This window comes from Bufo gargarizans, chromosome 4 (assembly GCF_014858855.1).
Source record: "Bufo gargarizans isolate SCDJY-AF-19 chromosome 4, ASM1485885v1, whole genome shotgun sequence".
In the NCBI taxonomy this organism is placed as follows: domain Eukaryota; kingdom Metazoa; phylum Chordata; class Amphibia; order Anura; family Bufonidae; genus Bufo; species Bufo gargarizans.
In genome coordinates, this window is record NC_058083.1 from 267,229,019 (window position 1) to 267,251,203 (window position 22,185).

The 22,185-nt window shown below is 43.9% G+C and overlaps 1 protein-coding gene across 1 annotated transcript; it reads left to right on the forward strand.

Moving 5' to 3' along the window:
* Window position 1: 1 nt before the first annotated feature.
* Window positions 2-11,623, forward strand: RWDD2A (RWD domain containing 2A). The gene is made up of 3 exons (XM_044291974.1): window positions 2-18; window positions 8,263-8,497; window positions 10,574-11,623. Exons 2-3 carry the CDS (start codon window positions 8,285-8,287, stop codon window positions 11,240-11,242), a joined length of 882 nt encoding a protein of 293 aa, XP_044147909.1. The 5' UTR covers window positions 2-18; window positions 8,263-8,284; the 3' UTR covers window positions 11,243-11,623.
* Window positions 11,624-22,185: the final 10,562 nt, after the last annotated feature.

Below are 22,185 nucleotides of genomic sequence, written 5' to 3' on the forward strand. Positions count from 1 at the left end.
TGAGCTGAGGTGGCACAGGTTGGTCAGTTTCGCTTGCGTTGTACGTTGTGTGTGTGGCGGCTGTGTGACAGGATGGCTAGCACGTCAGATTGGGAGCTGCGCTCTCTGCTGGGGAGGCGCTGAATAGCAGGCGAGTAGGTTTAATACAGATGTGCCGGCAGGGAGTGCAGAGGCTGCGGCTTCTCCCCTGCTTCCCTTCACACGGCTACTGAAGTGATTGCCTGCAGCCACCACAAGGGGGCGCGCTGTGCGCAGACATTGCCTAACAGGTGTCTGTCAGGTTCACACAGTGCACAGTGCAATTTGTGCGTCTTTTTTTGTAAGAGCAAACTCAAGACACAATAAGGAAACTACTTTTAGCTCTAGATACTGCCCAACTCTTAAAAAGCCCAATGACAATAGTTTTTTTTTTTTTTTAACACTAAGCCACGCTTCTAACATCACCCTATCTATACATGCCCAATAGCGCCCAGTTCATTGTGTGCGCCCACACCGTAATCCCCCTTAGTGCCCCCACACAGTAGTGCTGACCCCTTAGGGTTAATAAGAAAAGATCCATCCATGTAGCCCCGTTCCCCGATGAATGAAGCACATCGTGCTCTCTAAGGCCTCATGCACACGACCGTTGTTGTGTCCCGTGTCCGTTGTTCCGTTTTCCATGATTTTCTGCGGACCCATTGACTTTCAATGGGTCCGTGGAAAACTCGGCTAATGCACCGTTTGTCATCCGCATCCGTGTTTCCAGTCCATGAAAAAAATATGATTCAAGTCAATGGGTCTGTGAAAAAACATGGAGGCACACAAGATTGTCATCCGCGTCCGTTTTTTTCCTATCATTTGCATAGCAAACTTGACTTTTTTACTTTCCTTCATGTCTGGAGATCCTCCAAAAATAAAGGAAGACACACGGAAACAAAAACGGACACGGATCACGGAACAACGGAACCCCTTTTTGCGGACCGCAAAAACATACTGTCGTGTGCATGAGGCCTAATGCAGTGCGTACTGGGACCACAGGGCGGCCGCCGAAATCCGCGATGATTGGGAGGTCTGGATCTAGGCCCAGTTCTGACTAATGCCTCATTCACACGTCCGTGATGAAATCCGTGATAAGCTGGTCAGCGACGTATCCCTGGAGATGTCCATGAAGGATCCGTGTGTCCGTTTTTTGCTCTCCATATGTCGTCCATGTTTCACGGACACTGCACAGCTGAAAAATAATTTTCATAGCATTTGATCCTAATGGTCCGTGAAACGCGGATGGCGTCTGTGTTGCGTCTGTTTTTCATGGACCCATAGACTTTATGTATTTACACATTAAAAGGAATCGGTGACGTGTGAATGAGGCCTAAAAGTGCATTCAGAAACTGCGCCGGATCACATGACCGGGGCCTTAGCCTGTGTCCACACGTTTTTTGCTGCTATGTTTTGCAGTGTGTGAATTAACCCTTAGGAACAGTCGTCCAGTTTCTGCACCCTGTGACCTCGTGCAGACACCCATAATGCAACATTTTCGCATCAGTTTTCCGAACATAAATGAAATGCGTCAGAGATCGACATGAGAGCTGCCTGAATGGGGTCTAAGGCTGGCTTCACGTGTCTTTAAGGCGCTGTTCACACTGCCATTCGTGGCCAGTTCGGTAGCAGAATGTTTTTTGTCCAGACAACGGATCCCGTTATACGTCAGTGGGAGCCATCTTACCATGGGTCTGGCGCATCTTCATGGCTTTCATTGAGGCCCCTTTACACTGCTCAGTTTAGCAGATGATTGTCAGGAAGGAAGGGTTTCTTCCCGTCAGTGGAGGAGACACATTTACATGCTGCCATCCCCTCCACAGTATAGGAAGGAGTGATCGCTAATGCCAGCTTGTCCCCATACAGAGTCATTATTTGCCGGCGGTAGAGACTGTTTAGACGGCACAATCTGCTTCCGGCAAACAATGGCAGCACTGATTGGATAGTGTCAGAATGTGCAGGGACTCCCCCAAACTGGTAGCCCCCATCTGAACCTTCACTGCAAACTGCTAGCAATTCACTCAGAACTTCTAGGAGGAGTAATAAAGGAATGGATCAACATAAAGCCACCTTCTCCAGAACAACCACAACTCCCAGCACGCACACCTATTGGGTTGTCCTTGTAACCCTCATCGTCGTTGCGCACATCGCAGGTCCTGCTGAATGAAGCTAGAACAGACTGCTGCAGCGCGATCAAGTGGATGCGGTGAGGTGTTTTTTTTTGGGGGGGGGGGCTTTAACCCCTAAATGACCATATCCTTTTGCATTCTTTCAAAATGATATGTTATAACGGAAAATAATAAAGTTAAGTTCGGGTCCCCATTGATTTCAATGGGGATCGGGGTGAAGGTCGGGTCCCAAACCTGAACTTTGACCTGAAGTGCGGCCGAACTTCCAGGGGTTCACTCATCCCTAAACAGGATATCATTTTCCAGCAAATCAGCAAATCAGCTTTTCCAGATTTGTCAGACGTTTGCATCTGTAATCCGGGACATGCAATAAAAAGATCAGTACCTCAGGAACAATCTGACAGTGTGCTGTATGATGGCAGCCATGAACTGTACGGGATCCCACCACCAGATGGCGCCGCTGTGCCAACTATCAGAATGAGAAGCTTGCAGTCCAAATAGCACATCCTCAGTATCTCAGGCCCAGAACAGCCCTTTCATTTCCCCCATTGGTATCACTGCATGAATGTGACTCCCAGCTCATCTTACTGGCTAATGAGGGGCGAGCCACTCCTAAATCTGCTCTTCGGGGATCCTTCATTGGGTACAGAGAATGATAATTGTAACTCTGTTGCAAAGTTTTAGCTACTAACTCTCCGAGTAGGATCGAGCACAGATGTAACACTATGGCACACGGATGTCAGGGCTTCAGTTTTGTGGCATTACACTGAAGGAATGACATTTAAAGGGGTTGTCCAGGATTTTACTATTGATGGCCTAGCTCCCTGATCGTGCTTCTAACCTCTTGTAAGTAACCTTGCTTGTTCCTATCCTAAGAAGCCTTAAAGGGGTGTGTCACAAAACACAGTCTACTTTTGTCAAACCAGCACCTGCATCTGAATACTTTTGTAATTGCATGTAATTAAAAATTTAGCATAGTCACTGAGTTAGTCAATAAAATGTATCTGTATAGCGCCACCTGCTGTTTGTCCTTTTCCTTATTTTTTTTTTGTCCGTCTCACTAAGCTGGTCGAACGCACTCAGTTTAAATCTTCAACTGTCACCAGCCATATGTTCTGTTAGAAGCTGTAGCAGATACAGGGTGATGGCTGCAGCAGAAAGGACATGCCGCTGAGAAAGGACACGTCCCCTGAGCTGCCAGCATGAAGATAATCTAGAAGAGAAATCTGACAAGTGGATGGGGAAATCTCTGGATCCATGTGGGGTACAGGGCTGGTTCTAGCTTTGTTAGGGTATTGTCGTGTACTATATGATGTCCTATTTTCATTTTTTACATCATTAGGGTCTATTCACACGTCCGTAAGTGTTTTGCGGATCCGCAAAACACGGACACCTGCAATATGCGATTCGCAATTTGCACATTACAGACACTAATAATAGAAAATGCCTTTTCTGGTCTGCAATTTTCAGGAACGGAACTGCGGATCCTGAAAAAACAGATGCGGATCCCGGAAATGCGGATTCGCATCCGTTCCAGCCCCATTGAAAGTGAATGGGTCCGCAAATTGCGGAACGAATGCGGACTCAAGATACGGACGTGTGAATGGACCCTTAAAGGGGTTGTCCAGGATTTTACTGTTGATGGCCTACCTCCTGATCAGCGCGGGTCTGACACCCCACACATTGGCCTATCAGTTGGTTCAGAGTAGCTCTGTGGTTGGAACTACACTGTTCCGTCCGTTTTGTAGTGGATGGAGCGAAATACTGCAGCACTGCTACCATTGATGTTAATAGGAGCAGTGCTGCAGTAATCAGCTCGGTCCAGTACACAATGGACTGAACTGTAGTTCTGACACCAGAGCTACCGAAGAACAGCTGATATATGGATGTGCAGATTGTCAGACCCCCACCAATCAGGGAGACAGGCCATCAATAGTAAAATCCTTGACAACCCATTTAAAGAGGCTCTGTCACCAGGATCAACCCTATATAACCAGGCATATAGCCTGGTAGAGTTGATGAAGCTGAGTAAATCAATGTTTCATTTGATTGTCAGTGCCGACGTTCAGGAGAAATTCACACTTTTATTTTTATGCAAATGAGCTACTGGAGCACCAGGAGGCAGGCTGATGCGGTTTAAGCAACACCCCTGGTGCTCCATATTAACGCCATCCTAATAAACGCACCCCCAACCCTAGGATGGACGTCTAGCGCTGATCTCTTGCGCCTGTGCACTGGTTCCCTAGCATGTCGTGTAACATACACACTACGCGTTCTGAGCAGTAAAGGCGCTGTCAATCTAAGGGGAGAAGGAGGGAGGCATCAGTATGGAGCATCAAGGGTGTCATTGAAGCGGTGCTCAAACCGCAAAAGCCTGCCTCCTGGTGCTCCAATATCTCATTTGCATAAAAATAAAAGTGTTCATTTCTCCTGAACGCCTATACCTACGCTGCAAAGAAAGGTATTGATTTACTCAGCTTCATTGACCCTACCAGGCTATATGCCTGGTTATATAGAGTTGTTCCTGGTGACAGAGCCTCTTTAAAAGGGTTCTGCAGTTTGTTTTAGCTGATGATCTATCCTCTGGATAGATCATCAGCATCTGATCGGCAGGGGTCCGACACCCGGGACCCCTGCCGATCAGCTGTTTGAGAAGGCAGCGGCGCTCCAGCAGCACCGCGGCCTTCTCACTGTTTACCGCTGGCCCAGTAACGTCACGACTAGTATCACTGGCCTGGGCAGGACTAAGCTCTGTTCACTTGAATGGAGCTTAGCCCCGCCCAGGCCATTTGATACTAGTCGTGACATCACTGGGCCAGCGGTAAACAATGAGAAGGCCGCGGTGCTGCTGGAGCGCCGCTGCCTTCTCAAACAGCTGATCGGCAGGGGTCCCAGGTGTCGGACCCCCGCCGCTCAGATGCTGATGATCTATCTAGAGGATAGATCATCAGTTAAAACAAACTGTAGAACCCCTTTAAGGCCTTTTAGGATAGGAACAAGCAAGGTTACTTCCAAGAGGTTAGAAGCATGAGCAGATAGTGGCTGAAATCTGACACCGGTGGGAAAAAAACAATCCTGAGAGAGGTTCTTCCGGCGTATTTTTAATATAAGCTGTGCACAGTGGCGTACTGCCAATATAGGCAGACCACGCAGCTGCTATGGGGCCCGTGGCAGGGGAGGGCCCGGAGCACATGAAAGGCCCCACCTCCTGTAGACTTATGATCGCTAGTACGCTACACTACTAGCTAATATCGGGCTACTAGTTAATATCATTGATGGGGCTTACTTGTCTTCCGTCCCGGGCCCTTCCCCTCTGCTCAGGGCCCCTCTTCCCCATTGTGTGCACAGCACGCTCTGATACCTCTCCCTCCCTGCTGCTGCCGCTCTCTTTTCTGTCTGCTGGGCTTTGCTGCGCACTGGCCAATCAGCATTTAGCAGTGCAAAGCTCCTGCTGCTGATTGGCCAGTGTATCGCTCGCAGCAGCCTCAGCAGTTGTGCAGGCGGGCGTGGCAGTTGTATACCGCGGTCACGTGCTGCCTGCTCAGTCAGGCACCCACCGAACCGTAGAACGGTCTGAACACAGCCCAGGGCCCCAGCTTCACCTCCGCTGGCCCAACACGGACTTTCTTCTGTTGTGTGCCACTGCCACCTGTCCACAGCCACTTAGAGCAGTGAACAGTGAGTGACTCTGTAAAAAAAACGCGGGTGACGCTAGGGAGACCTGTTCCCATCACGGCCTGCTATTGGCTGCCCCAACCCCACCCAAAACTTTTTTTTAAGTTTGGGTATACTTGAACTAATTTAAGTCAGGGATGTCCAAACTTCGGCCCTCCAGCTGGTGCAAAACACTTGCATGCCCTTTCTTGTAGTTGCAATAGATGAAGGGCCGCTGGTTGGACATTCCTGCTTTAATTAGGATACTGGACTTTTTTTTCGTTTTTACGTTTTCAATTTTTCCCCCTATCTTGGGGGGGGGGGCAGAGGAGGAGCCAGGGCAAGGGGGTGGGATGGGCCAGGGGTGAGTAGTGGGAGGAGTTAGGGGGCCCAATTCAGATTCTTGCTATGGGGCCCAATGATTTCTATGTACGCCCCTGGCTGTACAATATGTGCACATATATAGGTGCTTATGATGCTGTTTAGTGGGTTTTCCAGGATTGACACATGGATAGGTCATCAATATCCGATCGGTAGGGGACTAATACTTGCCCCCCCCCCCCCCCACTGATCAGCTGTTAGTGGCAGCTGCAGGTTCCGGATGTGAACAGTGTATGGAGCCTGAACACCACAGCGCCACACACTGTGTACTGGCCGTTGTCAGGTACTGCAGTGATTAGAATCGCATTCAGGCCAGTATTCATGGTAATGCACCCCTACATTGGCCATAAACATAGACAGACTTCTTTTGCTAGACCAGGCTCCAATGCAGGTGTGACAACATCCTTACAGGGATATACCCCATCCTTACCCAGATGTCAGATTGTAATGACTAGAATTCAAAAAAATGTTGTTCACACAATCATCTGAAAATTGTGATTTTTATGTAAGAACTTTTGGGGTCATTTATCAAACTGGTGTAAAGTAGAACTGGCTTAGTTGCCCATAGAAACCAATCAGATTCCACCTTTCATTTTTAACAGCTCCTTTGAAAAATTAGAGGTGGAATCTGATTGGTTTCTATGGGCAACTAAGCCAGTTCTACTTTACACCAGTTTTATAAATGACGGCAGCAGCATGCCATAAGCCATGTACAGCACAGAATAATACACTGTATAACCTTTTCCCCCTCATTGCTGGCTGCTTGACTGCTTCATAGCAATGCACCCTTAGTTCCCAGCCATGATCTGGGGCTTCTGCTGAGCTGCCTTGTCATAGGGTTCGAGTATTTTAGGAATGGCAAGGCAGTGTCCATAGCCTGTAATAGTCCCTCTGTGTGGATCTGATTATATACGGAGGACAAAGATGCTTTTTACTCACATACTGTGCATGGATTCATGAGACGTGAGATGTTCTTTGACATGCTAGATCACAAAAGTTATGCTTCTTTGGAGGCATCAAGAGGCAGCAATATTCCTCTATGGTGAAGAAGGAGGCAAGGTACAAGATTATCCTTAGGAGAACAATTAAATTAACGGTTTCATTTTTCTACAGGCTACATTCACGTAACAAAGGACAAAATACTGCTGCATGTAGCAGTATATTGTCCGGCAAAATGCTGGAATCCATATTGACAATCCAACGAACACCATTCTAGTCAGTGAGCTCCATTGCGAAGCGGTGGTGTCCAGCTTATGACTATACAGTAAAGTCATGTACTCAACCAGTTGTTCATCCTTCCATTTAGTCTGGGGAGAACATTTCCAGGTTGAGACTGGAGTCTCTTCTTGAGCTTCCTGTGAATCTCCACTACAGTGCACCAGCATTTATCCCTTTCCTGCTGTGAGACCAGATAGCTTGAACCGCCTAGCACTGCGGCTGTATATGAATGTTGGCCAAACGTACTGATTTCAAGGAGACTTCCAACCATTATGTGACTCTCCTCCGATAGTATGTGTCTGTAGAAAAAGGAATTGGGTAGCTAGATTTCAGTGTGTCCAGTCCAGGAGATAGGCCAATGACAGAGGAGTCTAGCAGTAGCTTACTCCCATCTTCCTATTGAGAATGTGCATGTGTGGGGGGGTCATTCAGCTGACTGGTATCTACTGTGTACAACCAGCCTGAAACGTATCTAGATACTATCTTATATCTGTTTTTATGTCCTTTTCTCTCTACCACTCTCTTGCACCCTTATTTTTCCTAGACCAGTTCTTTAGTTAACTGAACTGGTTTATAATGGAGTCACACTGTCCTGGGACAGAGATGTTACTTGTCCCACAAAAGGTTTCCCCCACATGCTATGGAAACACACAGGAGACACTGCCAGGGGCGAGATACACCTGCTGGAATCTGTATAGTTGGTGTGGACAGCCTTGAGATTTTAACAGGCAACAGGCTGAAATGAATTTCTTTTTAGAGTATGCAGATGATATATAACCTTGTAGAAATTACACTTATAAGCACAGATGCATCATACAAAGCTTCCTGCAATCCAACATTTTATGTCCCTTTTTTCTGTGTTTAGGCGGTCGGTGCCATTCTTCTGTATGATTATTACAATGAGTACAAGCACAAGAGAATGCCTTCAACTTCAGCTCCTAGAGATGGAAATGCTCTTCTCAATGTTTCCTAGCAAAGAGGACATTGTCATCAATGGTGTGAATTCACTTTCCATTTTAAGAAGGTATTTAGAAGGAACGTATGAGTCTCTGCCACCATCTATTGAATTTTCGGTTTTTGTTAAAACTGAAGATCTGAAGGTAAGAAATGTTCATTTTATACATACTGTTGTACCCAGGAATCTTTACACTTAGAGCTGATCCAAAAAAGGCTTTATTATTACATTTCATATGGACAGTATCTCGATAGACAGGTATAAACATTTATGAAAATGTATTAAAAGGAAAAACTGAAATGATACATAAATATTCAGTCCCTTTGCTCTGAGATCCTCTCATTTCTCTTCATCATATTTGAGATGTTTCTGCAGCTTGATTGGAGTCTACCTGTGGTAAATTCAGTTGATCGGACGTGATTTGAAAAGACACACCCCTGTCTATAATAAGGTCTCACAGCTGGGAATGCATATTAGAGTGAAAACCAAGCTATGGTGAGCAAAGCTCTACTTGTAGAGCTCAGAGACAGGATTGTGTGGTGGCACACATCTGGAGAAGGGTGGCTGCCCCACCAAAGTAAGTAATAGGAGGAGAATGGCCTTGGTAAGAACGGTGCCAATAACCCAATGGTCCCTCTGACTGAGCTCCAAGGATCCCGCTATGGTAGCATGCACGTAAATTTTCTTTATACATAGTTTCTGGTCTAACTTTCTTCTCCTCAGTAAAAAGACACATAGGCTCTGAAGTATCATTCCTTCACTCCAGAATTCTGGCATCAAAAAGTTGCATTTTACACCACTTATTCCAGTTTTGTAATGTGGGTGTGGTAAGCTAACTTAATGAGTTTCACTTCAGATTTATCATTGAGACTTTTTTTTTTTTTAAGTATCAAAAAAAGTCCTAATCTCACCCCAGGAGGAGGTGGAGTAGGTTTAAGGATAAGACAAATTTATCAAACAAAACTTTTGATAAATGTGGCATAAAGTACTTCAATGCAGACTCAAGCAAAACTGACTTCAAATATTCCCCTTATGATAAATTCCCTCCATAATGTTTTAAAAAAAAGCACCGAAAGGACTCTTGGACTGATGAAACCAAGATTGAACTTTTTGGCCTCAATTCTGACCGCCATGTATGGAGGAAACCAGGCACTGCCCAATACCATCGTTAGAGTGAAGCTTGGTGGCAACATCATGCTGTGGGGGAGTTTTTCAGCATCTGGGGCAGGGAAACTGGTCAGGGCTGAGGGCAAGCTGAATAGAGCAAAGTACAGACATATACTTAATGAAATCCTGATCTAGAGTGCTCTGGGCTGAAGGTTTACTTTCCAACAAGACAATGGCACTAAGCACACAGCCAAAACAACATAGGTGCGGCTTATGGACAACTCTGTGAATGTCCTTGAGTGGACCAGTCAGAGCTCTGACTTGAACCCAATCGAACATCTCTAGAAAGACCTGAAAATGGCTGTCCACCGATGGTCCCCACCCAACCTGACAGAGCTTGAGAGGATCTGCAGAGAAGAATGGGAGAAAATCCCCAAATCCAGATGTGCAAACTTTGTGGCATCATACCTACAGACTAGAGGCTGGAATCTCTGCCAAAGGTGCTTCAACTAAGTACAGAGTAAAGGGTCTGAATACTTACAGTATGTCTTTGGAATATTTTAGTTTTTACTTTTCAATACATTAGCAAAGATTTCAAACATTCTTTTCACTTTCTCATTATGGGATACTGTGTGCAGAATAATGGGGAAAAACGTGAAAGGGTATGAAGACTTTCCGAATGCATTGTATCTAAGGATGAAATTTAGAGTTCAGTATCAGAAAGTAAAGATGCAGCAGAGCTAAACTAATTGGGGTTTTCTGGTTTCAGCAAGAAACTGAACAACACTATGGAATAGTCTAAAATAAAGCAGTACTTACCTAGCAGATCCCACACCACCACTCCAGTTCTCCCGGCTGAGCTTTATTTACCTATGTGACTGCTTTAGCCAATTGGAGGTGGACCGAAGAATTGAGTGATTTGGGTGCAGCAGTCTTGTGTTGTCGATATGTCGTCAGCCCTGCAGCCCATACAGCCCAGCCCAATTCTTATATTTAACTACTCCACAGCATTTTTTGTATTCTTGTTGAAACTATATCTGTAATGTATAGAAATCAATGAGTTACTGCCAGTGTGCACTATGTTAGTGATGAAAGGGTATTATCTGAATTTCAGGAGAAAGCAGAATTACACGTGTATCTTCCTCACACTTACCCCACAAAGGAACCTCAGCTGTTTGTTCGGTCAACTGCCTTGGACAAGCTGCAGCACAATGATCTTAATAAATGTCTGGCAACCTATGTAAGTTCACTGGACCGTGGGGACCTGTGCATCACAAACACTATTCAATGGCTGGCAGACAATCTATCCTCCTATGTGGAGAAATCCAACCACACCAATGGGAATGAAGCAGACATCAAAGAAATCTCTATTACTTTCCATCGCATGTGGATCTATAGCCACCACATATACCGGCAGGAACTACGCAAAAAGATCTTGGACTGTGCTAAGAGACTGAATTTGACAGGTTTCTGCTTGACAGGGAAGCCAGGCGTGATATGCATAGAGGGGGATAAGGAGCACTGTGAGGAATTCTGGAGGGACATCCGCTACCCTAACTGGAAGCATATTTCATGTAAGCACACCGAAAGCAAAGATGTGAGTGAATCCATGGATGGTCTACGACTGTTCCAAGCCTTTGAAGAGCTGACTTTTGAGGCTCATGGAGACTATGGACTGAGGAACGATTACCATATGGATTTAGGGCAGTTCTTTGAATACCTCCGAAAGCATCAGAGTGAACATATCTTTCAGATTTTGTTTGGCATTGAGGGAAAATCCTGAGTTCAGATTCATTTTCTTGTATTAATTATAAAACCAAAGCACAGCACTAAGAAGTTTAAATAGCATCTGTCCGCAGATTTGTGCCTATGAAACTGACTAACCTGTTACATGTGCGCTTGGCAGCTGAAGGCATCTGTGTTGGTTCCAGGTTCGTATGAGGTTTTCATATATGCAAATGAACCTCTAGGAGCAATGGGGGCATTGTCCTTATACCTAGAAGTTCAAGTCTCTCTGCAACTCCCACGCCCTCTCCACTATGATAGGGCCAGGCAGTGAAATCCTCATCATGCCTGGCTCCATCAAGGTGGAGACGTTATGGAGGTTTCAGGTAGAGCAGAGCATCGCTCCTAGAGGCTCATTTGCATATATGAAAACCTCATATGAACATGGGACCAACACAGATGCCTTCAGCTGCCAAGTGCACATGTAACAGGTCAGCCAGCTGGTCAGTCTGCTGATAGATGGTCTTTAAGGAACTACAGAACCCATAAATACAGGGTGGCCCATGAAAAAATAGCCCACCTGCAATATCTCCAACTCAAAATGCACAATAGTAAATCTGTTTTAGTTGCCCATTGTAACCAATCACAGCTCAGCTTTCACTTCCTACAGGGTTCTAAACAAATTAAAGCAGAGTTCTGATTGGTTGCTATGGAAAGCAAAGACAGATTTACTATTAGTCAGTTTGATTTGGAGATATTGGAGGCGGGCTACTTTTTCATGGCCACCCTGTATAATGGTCTAAATTTGCAGCCATATGAAAAACGTTTAAATAAAATTGTGTTGCCAGTCACAAAGGCTTTACTAGTAGTTATTTCTTCCGATAATGGCGAAAACTGTGTGACTGAATGTAAACATTGTATTACATCAGACAATCCATGTATGGTGTTAAACCATACAACATATACAGTATTCCTACTCGTATGGTAAATCTTGTTCACGTATGCAGCAGTATTTGTCCGGCCAAAAAACAGCATTTATGTTGAAAAGCCATCGGATTCCATTATAGTCAATAGGGATTCGGCAGTGTTCAGCAGTATCCAACTATGTTGGATACAGTAACTCCAGTAGTCTGTTGCTCTGCTGGAAGAGACTACCGGATTACCTTTAGCGCAAATGTGAACCTACGCTAATTTTAACTATTTATTAACTTTATTATTTTTTTAAGTCCCCTTAGGAGACATCACATTTATAACGCACTGGTATACCTTGTATACTAATGCATTATGGCCTATAACTGTACCAGTCTGTGACACAGCCTAATGCCTAGAGGCCTTTATTAGACCCCTTGCTGCCATGTCTCCACTTTACCATCCGCGATTGCATTCACAGGGAGCCGATGGTGACAGGGAACTCTGTCCCTCTAACTGCCAGATGCTGTGGTCGCTATTGACCATGGCATATAGGGAGTTAAGCGGCCGGCAACAGAGGTATTGAGATATCTCCAATGCCGGCCATTACAGTGGGAGCCATGCTCTTGCGTTGACCTGGAGTGCTGCATCAGCACAACCTATGAGGTCTGTTCAGTTCATGCCGCCAATGCCAGGATTAATGATGTGGGCAGCAGGGACTAGACAGGCTTCTTTTTTCAGAAAATAAAATGGACTGTACAGGCGTCTATGACGCTTGCACAGGCGTTATTGCGATCTTGAATTCAGTTTGCTACCACGGTTCTGTAAGTGTTCTGGGCCAGCACAAGAGGCACATGGTTCTTCAACTCCCCTCACCCCTGCCTCCCCTTTCTATCAAAGCAATGGAGACCTGATTGTATTGACCCAACAGATGTGAAATATTTCACTGTCAAAGTTTTTCAAGAAATTGTTGGCATTTTTCCCTTTTTTTTGGCTGCAGATTGCGGAATCAATTGTTTAACGCATATTTTTCTGATAGGTGGGAATGGAAAAATGTTAACAAGTTGCAATTACTCACTTTTATAATTCTGAAAGAGAAGTTGTTGTGATGTCAGCCAGTTTTTTATACTCCGCACTAGAGCATATTAAAGAGAATAGTATTAGACTGAAGTCTGAAACTAGGAGTAGGATGCAAAGTGAATAAGAACGTGTCTGGAAGTTGCTGAAGGTATGAGGATTGCAGACTGAAATTTGTGCAACCTTTTTACTCCAGGTAACCACTAACATATGTGGGCTTTATCTTCAGCACTTACATGTATCATCAGAACAATCCTTCAGAAGAAATACCAAGCCATCAGCTGATCGCTATGGGTCCAGCTACTGGAAGTGGTGTTACTGGAAGCTGTGGGCAGCCACATAGTTATTGCTGTAGGGAAAATACAGCGTTAAATGGTGTCTATTAAAACAAATGCAGGATTGTGAAATACAGGGCCCCGGGCAGATGACGCACAATTAGATTTAGTACACGTAGTATTATAATGCATTTCTCTCCATAGAGGCAGATCTAGGAACAGTTTTAGCTATACGACCACCTTTGTGTAGTTTATTTTTTACATAATGTATGATTTTTAATAATTACTATGAAATAGAAAAATACTAATAGATAAAAAAGTATAAGGCAGCAGTAAATTATTTTGTGACTGGTCTAACCATAAATACTCATTTTTATTGTAATACCAGCTGAACAGAAACTTGTATGAGAGCATATTTCCCACAGTCCTATTAAAATGGAAAATCTACAGGATCATGACAAGGAAAAAGTTGGTAGAAGAATACAAATATCTACAGTATCATGACAAAGAAAAAGTTGGTAGTAGAATAGGAAGTATAGTGAAGATATTCAGCAAGTTGGTGCAGATAGTGAAATATTCAATAACTCAAAGAATCATAAAGATAAAACTTTAATAACCCCTAAAATGTGGAAATTGCAATGTTATAACAGAAGCAACACATATACAATAACAAAGACCAACAGTAGTGATTTCTTCTACCAACCTGCCTCCCACATGTCCATGTACACAGTGTTTGTATCTGCTGCAGCATGGGCACAATCACATGCTCCGCTGCAGCCAGTGACTGGCATCGTGCTGCTTGTAGCCATGTCAAGCCAGTGCAGCGGAGCATGCGACCATGCCCATGCTGCGGCGGATGTGAACACTATGTGGGGACCAGGACAAGGACACAAGGGCGGCAGCGCAGAGGACCGGAGTGATGGGAAACAGGTAAGCATGAATCTTCTGTTTAGGAAGTCAGGCTGCAGGCACCTGCAAAACAATCATTATTCCCAAAGAAACCTTTTGCCATATATTACTGTCAATTAGTTCTGGTTTTGGTGATGGATGCCCAAATGCCACGTTTCAAGCCTGGCAAGTGGCAGTGCCTCAGTTAAGACCTAGGCTATATTGTTACATGTATTTATACTTGGTTGTTGTATTGGTGTTTCCAGTTCTGTATAATTGCTATGAGGTGATGCCAACTGTTTCTGACCTATCATTTCACATTGGCATCTCTTGCTTTGGGCTAGAGATATTTAGGAATGATAACTCTTCTTGGGCACACATATACCAATATTTAAGCATTTTAAGATTTTACACTGTGTGAGTATCTAGTGGTATTACACTGGCATCACAAAGTGTTATGTAGCTTTCTGGAACCAAAGGAAATGTGTAAAGCCAAAAATAATGTCCAGTTATTTTGTAAAAAAAAAGTTTGCTGCATAAAGTGCATTAATCACTGTAAGGGAACGTCGCTGCTGCAGACAGTAGATTTGTTACATGCTGGAAACTTTCATAAAACATTACACGGTCACTTGCTTCATGTAATATATTTCTAGTGAACAACAAAAACATGACTGGAATTCATGGGCAATATGCAAAAGAACGACTGGCTAGTTGGCATCATTTCAGAAAACAAGCATAGACGATAAGTGAAGGAGAACTTCTACCTTTACTGGAGAATGGACAGCTGGATGACTTCCACTCCATGCTCAAACCTCTTCAAGAAGCCTTGTAACAATGGCTCCAACTGGTGATAATGGTGTGCTTGTGTGGAGGATGTTTCAGTGGCTCTTTTTAGTCCCTTGTGTCATATGGTCCATCCCTTTGAGAAGTTTATGAATGAATTGCCAACAGGCTGCAGTAAAGGTCCAACTGGGTGTTCTCAAATGGGGTGTGTCCCTGCACACTGATTGGATAGTCAGACTGTGCTGGGACACACCCACAACTAGTAATATCCAGTCGGACTTCATTCATAAACTAATACAAATAATAAAGGAATGGCACAACCTAGAGTCATAGGAATAGATCCCCCAGAATGGTTATTACATGAGGAATGCAAGTCGTTCCTAAAACGGACATGTCTGAGGAGGCGACAGCTCCTCTATAAACCTAATTTTAAAGTAAATGGGATTTTTTTTATTTTCCATGTCACTATATGTTTAAATGAAATTCTCAAATCTTGCCGCTTTTACACTGGCCACTAAACCTAATTACAAGCTGACACTTTCTGTACAGATCACTTAGTCATCACAATACAGGTGACACAGGAGCCACCATTCACATTAGGTGATGGACACAGCTCAACTTCTCCCCCTCCCTGCACAGTGACCTATGCAGGGGTCACAGCTATTTGCCTGTATGAAACAACTCATTCATTTTAAAGCACCATTAACCCCTTCGCACTATATGAATGATATATCCATCATACGCTCACAGGGCAGTCTCATGAGCAGATTACTTCAGAGGACAGGTTCTGGATAGTTTACAGCCAATATTTCTCACGTATCAGCCTACTGCAGATGTAAACCTTAGAAATATGCACATAAATATTGTATCAGAAGGATATGATGAAGACAGATTAGGAGGACTGCTGTTCGCCTTTGCTGGGAGAGCAAGATAAAATATTATACTGTATTGCACGGCTGTATTTTGCTGCATTATACGCTAATTGGAATGTGATGGGTGGGCTGCACCATAGAAAATCAATTTATTCATTTTTATACAATGTTTAGAACACACCCTGTAAATTTGTTTACCGAAAGGGAATTATTTAAGGGTGTAGCTTGAAGACACAACACAAGCGGCCTGTTAGACAGATGTGTCAGGAATTGTCATTGTAATAACAGCATACAGACTGCGAGCATACAGTACCTTCAGTAGGATTTCTGATCTCTCAGATTAGAGGTTCTACAGGTACCCGAGAAGCAACAATCTAGCTAAATGTTGCATAATGTCTAGCTGAGCTGTGTTATTAGTGCCCACATCTGGCACAGAAAGACATCAAAGATGGAAGTCTGTGTGGTATCTACAGGTTGGAACAGTTTGATGGTTCCTTACATTTACATTCAGTTCACTATTGAATGTTGAGGATCTTTGCAATACACTGTCCTTTCTTACCAGTACCACTGCGAAAAAGTAGTAGACAGCTTTAACAGATGGTACTGGTTTGATAGCAGCCACCATTCCTCAGCATCTGTCTGTCAATAGTAATGATGACAAAAGACTGAAACCACCAGATTTGGAGTTGAGTAGTCCAGCTGGAGTTCTCAGTATTAAAATTGGCGGTCACTTAGTTTTTTTTTTACAATCTTTCCAACAATGCAGACATCCTAGATTTCAGATGGAAACTGTGAAACTAGCTTAGGCTATTTTCACACTAGCGTTTTTGCTGGATCCGGCAGGGTTCAGCACAAACGCTTCAGTTACTGATAGTACAACTAGGGATGAGCGAATCGACTTCGGATGGAACATCCAAAGTCGATTCACATAAAACTTCATTCTAATACTGTACGGAGCAGGAGCTACATACAGTATTAGAATGTATTGGCTCTGATGAGCCAAAGTTATTACTTCGCAAAGTCTCACGAGACGTTGCATAATAACTTCAGAAATTAATTTATACTGTAAATGAACTCTATTGAAAGTCAATGGGGGACGGAACAGTTTTCTATTGTAGTCAGAGAAAACGGATCCGTCCCCATTGACTTGCATTGTGGGTCATGACCAATGATCAGTCTTGCTTTGCATATCAGGAAGGAAAGCAAATTTTTTGTTTGCTGTACCTTACACCTATTAGGTTGTGTCACGGTTGTACAAAAAGTGCACAGGTCTAGCTTAGAGCCTTGACCAAAAAATCCCAAATTGAATGAATTAAATGACCTGATCCCTTATTGGGGATCAAAGGGATTAAAACTTAACATTTAATGGTAATAGATTAGAATAAATGGCGCAAAAAAAGGATACACAGAATATATATAGACAAGCCCAGATGGGCCAAACACAATTGCACGATTAAGCACCAATGTGAGTAATGGAACGTTCTCACCCGGATGGTTGATGGACGGACCGATCTGTATGGATGGAACCTGAGTGGTGATGCCACAGGAAAGGAGTCCGATTCATGAAGGGTGCTGGTCACTGGAGCGCGTGCATTAAGGATGGTACCAGAAGATGCTGGACGGTAGGCAAGGTCGAGAATAATTAGTCCCTATTGTGTCCCTGGTGGAGGGGGGAGGGGGCTAGTCGACCCTACCTACCTATACGGAGTACTTGCTCCGCAAGGAGCGACCCTGTCCGGATACCTAACCCTGGTGCGGGCCGGTGTCCCTAGTAAGCCCTAACAGTGTCCCGACGTTTCCGTTTAGAAAAACTCATCAGGGGACGTCAAAAATACAGGGTAGCAGGCAAATTAATGCCTGAAAAATGACTAATGCTGGTGGCTAGACCTGCTACAGAGACTAGCCACAGATATGGGAGCTAAGTCAGTAAACCAGGAAAATGGCTAAAGAATACTGCAGAATGATCCAGTGGGGCCCCACTGGATCATTCTGCAGTATTCTTTAGCCATTTTCCTGGTTTACTGACTTAGCTCCCATATCTGTGGCTAGTCTCTGTAGCAGGTCTAGCCACCAGTATTGTTCATTTTTCAGGCATTAATTTGCCTGCTACCCTGTATTTTTGACGTCCCCTGATGATTTTTTCTAAACGGAAATGTGACACGTCGGGACACTGTTAGGGCTTACTAGGGACACGGCCCGCACCAGGGTTAGGTATCCGGACGAGGTCGCTCCTTGCTGAGCAAGTACTCCGTATTGGTAGGTAGGGTCGACTAGCCCCCTCCCCCCTCCACCAGGGACACAATAGGGACTAATTATTCTCGACCTTGCCTACCGTCCAGCATCTTCTGGTACCATCCTTAATGCACGCGCTCCAGTGACCAGCACCCTTCATGAATCGGACTCCTTTCCTGTGGCATCACCACTCAGGTTCCATCCATACAGATTGGTCCGTCCATCAACCATCCGGGTGAGAACGTTCCATTACTCACATTGGTGCTTAATCGTGCAATTGTGTTTGGCTTGTCTATGTATATTCTGTGTATCCTTTTTTTGTGCCATTTATTCTAATCTATTACCATTAAATGTTAAGTTTTAATCCCTTTGATCCCCAATAAGGGATCAGGTCATTTAATTGTGTCACAGTTGTGATGAAGCCATGTGGCTGAAAGGGCTGCAGCGGGCTCTAATTAAACTAATGAAAATCACACTGTTCAGTGGGTGTTTTTGGTAATGGCTATGTGGCACCTTCAATACAGCATGGCCATTGACAATACAGACCCACAGGGATCCTGTGAAAACGGGCAGAAATAGGACATCCTATTTTTTGATGACCGCTATTCATTGGCTGTGAAATCCTTAGTGACTATTAATGCGCCTTTTTACAGTGGTCACTAAGGATACGTCATTGATATCTGATCGATGGGGGTCCAACAGCCAGGACCCCTGCTAATCAGCTGTTTGAGAAAGGACTGGCGCTTGCTTGCTTTCCCTAGGCTATGTGTCGTCACGTTCATTTGCCACATGGCCAAGGCGCAGCTCAGCTCCATTGAAGTTAATGCTGGTGAGCACGATGCCAAGCACAGCCACTATACAGTGTACGGCACTGTACTTGGTAAGCAGAGAGAAGGCCGCTACGGCTGGTGCCTTCTCAAGCGGCTGATGAGTTAAAAAAATCCTGCAAACCCCCCATTAAGGCCTAAAACAAGCTGGTCACTAAGAGGTTAAAGAATGTACATATAAATAGCCCTGTAGACTGCAATGTGCATGAGCCCTTATTCAAATAGTTCTCCGACTTGTTCTGCAAAAGTATCAGAGAAATGCACCTACTGAAGACTTGCCTGATCACCCATGTATGGCAGATTGCCAATAAATGAGAGGCTAAAAAGAAACTTGCACACACAAATTAAGAAAGTGTAACGATTGATAAGCAAATTCTTGAAATTATTTATGTTTAATCTTTTGCATGAGAAGCTGTAATTTAACATGAAGTCAATAAGACATATGATATGGGGTCCAGTAGCTGTGTTTGGTTGTGTTTTAATGTGCTCCTGGGCCTCGCATTTCTTTTCTAATACTTTTAGGTTGATTGGGTTAACAATCACTTTAGCAATTTCTTTTTTGTTAGAAGGATCTTCTGATCATAAGCTGATCACACTGGTGGGATCCCTAGCAATAAACTGCCATATGTGAGGGACGGTAGCAGCAGTATCCGTCTCCCTGTACAACCACCACAAGGGGAATGAACCATCAAACAGCGCTCACTGGAGTCAATGGACTGTGTGTGTAGTATCTAATATGTACAGACGTGGACAAAATTGTTGGTACCCTTTGGTCAATGAAAGAAAAAGTCACAATGGTCACAGAAATAACTTTAATCTGACAAAAGTAATAATAAATTAAAATTCTATAAATGTTAACCAATGAAAGTCAGACATTGTTTTTCAACCATGCTTCAACAGAATTATGTAAAAAAATAAACTCATGAAACAGGCATGGACAAAAATGATGGTACCCCTAACTTAATATTTTGTTGCGCAACCTTTTGAGGCAATCACTGCAATCAAACGCTTCCTGTAACTGTCAATGAGACATCTGCACCTCTCAGCAGGTATTTTGGCCCACTCCTCATGAGCAAACTGCTCCAGTTGTGTCCGGTTTGAAGGGTGCCTTTTCCAGACTGCATGTTTCAGCTCCTTCCAAAGATGCTCAATAGGATTGAGGTCAGGGCTCATAGAAGGCCACTTTAGAATAGTCCAATTTTTTCCTCTTAGCCATTCTTGGGTGTTTTTAGCGGTGTGTTTTGGGTCATTGTCCTGTTGCAAGACCCATGACCTGCGACTGAGACCAAGCTTTCTGACACTGGCTAGTACATTTCTCTCTAGAATTCCTTGATAGTCTTGAGATTTCATTGTACCCTGCACAGATTCAAGACACCCTGTGCCAGACGCAGCAAAGCAGCCCCAGAACATAACAGAGCCTCCTCCATGTTTCACAGTAGGGACAGTGTTCTTTTCTTGATATGCTTCATTTTTTCGTCTGTGAACATACAGCTGATGTGCCTTGGCAAAAACTTCGATTTTTGTCTCATCTGTCCACAGGACATTCTCCCAGAAGCTTTGTGGCTTGTCAACATGTAGTTTGGCATATTCCAGTCTTGCTTTTTTATGATTCGTTTTCAACAATGGTGTCCTCCTTGGTCGTCTCCCATGTAGTCCACTTTGGCTCAAACAACGACGGATGGTGCGATCTGACACTGATGTTCCTTGAGCATGAAGTTCACCTTGAATCTCTTTAGAAGTCTTTCTAGGCTCTTTTGTTACCATTCGGATTATCCGTCTCTTAGATTTGTCATCAATTTTCCTCCTGCGGCCACGTCCAGGGAGGTTGGCTACAGTCCCATGGATCTTAAACTTATGAATAATATGTGCAACTGTACTCACAGGAACATCTAGTTGCTTGGAGATGGTCTTATAGCCTTTACCTTTAACATGCTTGTCTATAATTTTCTTTCTGATCTCTTGAGACAGCTCTTTCCTTTGCTTCCTCTGGTCCATGTCGAGTGTGGTACACACCATATCACCAAACAACACAGTGATTACCTGGAGCCATATATATAGGCCCAATGGCTGATTACAAGGTTGTAGACACCTGTGATGCTAATTAGTGGACACACCTTGAATTAACATGTCCCTTTGGTCACATTATGTTCTGTGTTTTCTAGGGGTACCATCATTTTTGTCCATGCCTGTTTCATGAGTTTATTTTTTTACATAATTCTGTTGAAGCATGGTTGAAAAACAATGTCTGACTTTCATTGGTTAACATTTATAGAATTTTAATTTATTATTACTTTTGTCAGATTAAAGTTATTTCTGTGACCATTGTGACTTTTTCTTTCATTGACCAAAGGGTACCAACAATTTTGTCCACGTCTGTAGATGTAAGAAACACTTTTTATAGCACATTCAACTCAGACAAGGTTCTGAATCAGGACCCTTATTCTGTATAAACTTATAATTTTTAACCAGATATCCCCTTTAGTTACATCTCCAGCCAAATATTAAGATGGGAATCCACACCAATGTATTGATCAATCAAATGGTTACCAACCACTCCTCTGCCAGTCTGATAGATGAGAACTCCACAATGGAGTGTGCCACACACAGGCCTGATGCACATGACAGTGCCCATATTTCAGTCTGCAAACAGATCCAGTTCCGCTAAATAGGGATACCTTCCATTTTTTTCTCACTACTATCAACAGATGTGCTATTCTCCTCTGCAAAACAGACCAGAAAACATTCATAAAAAACACTGACATGTGCATTGCCCCTTAGAAATGGGTCAATGAGCTATCTGCAAAAACCCTATGAAATGTATAGCCAAGACACCCTATATCTATTGAGGGGTGTATCTGTTGTAGAGTTCCTTCTTCCACTGTTGCCTGGTTCTCTTGGGATCAACTATTATCAGGTTGAAGTTCTGTTATGGGCGACCAGTTGCAGGCCAGCTCTAATTCCATTCTTCGGGCTCATGCACACTAACGTATTTTTGGACCCATTCACTTCAATTGGGCTACAAAAGATGCGGACAGCTCACCTGTGTGCTGTTCGCATCCGTATGTCTATTCCGTGGCACCCGCAAAACTATAGAGCATGTCCTATTATTGTCTACATTATGGACAAGGACAGGATTGT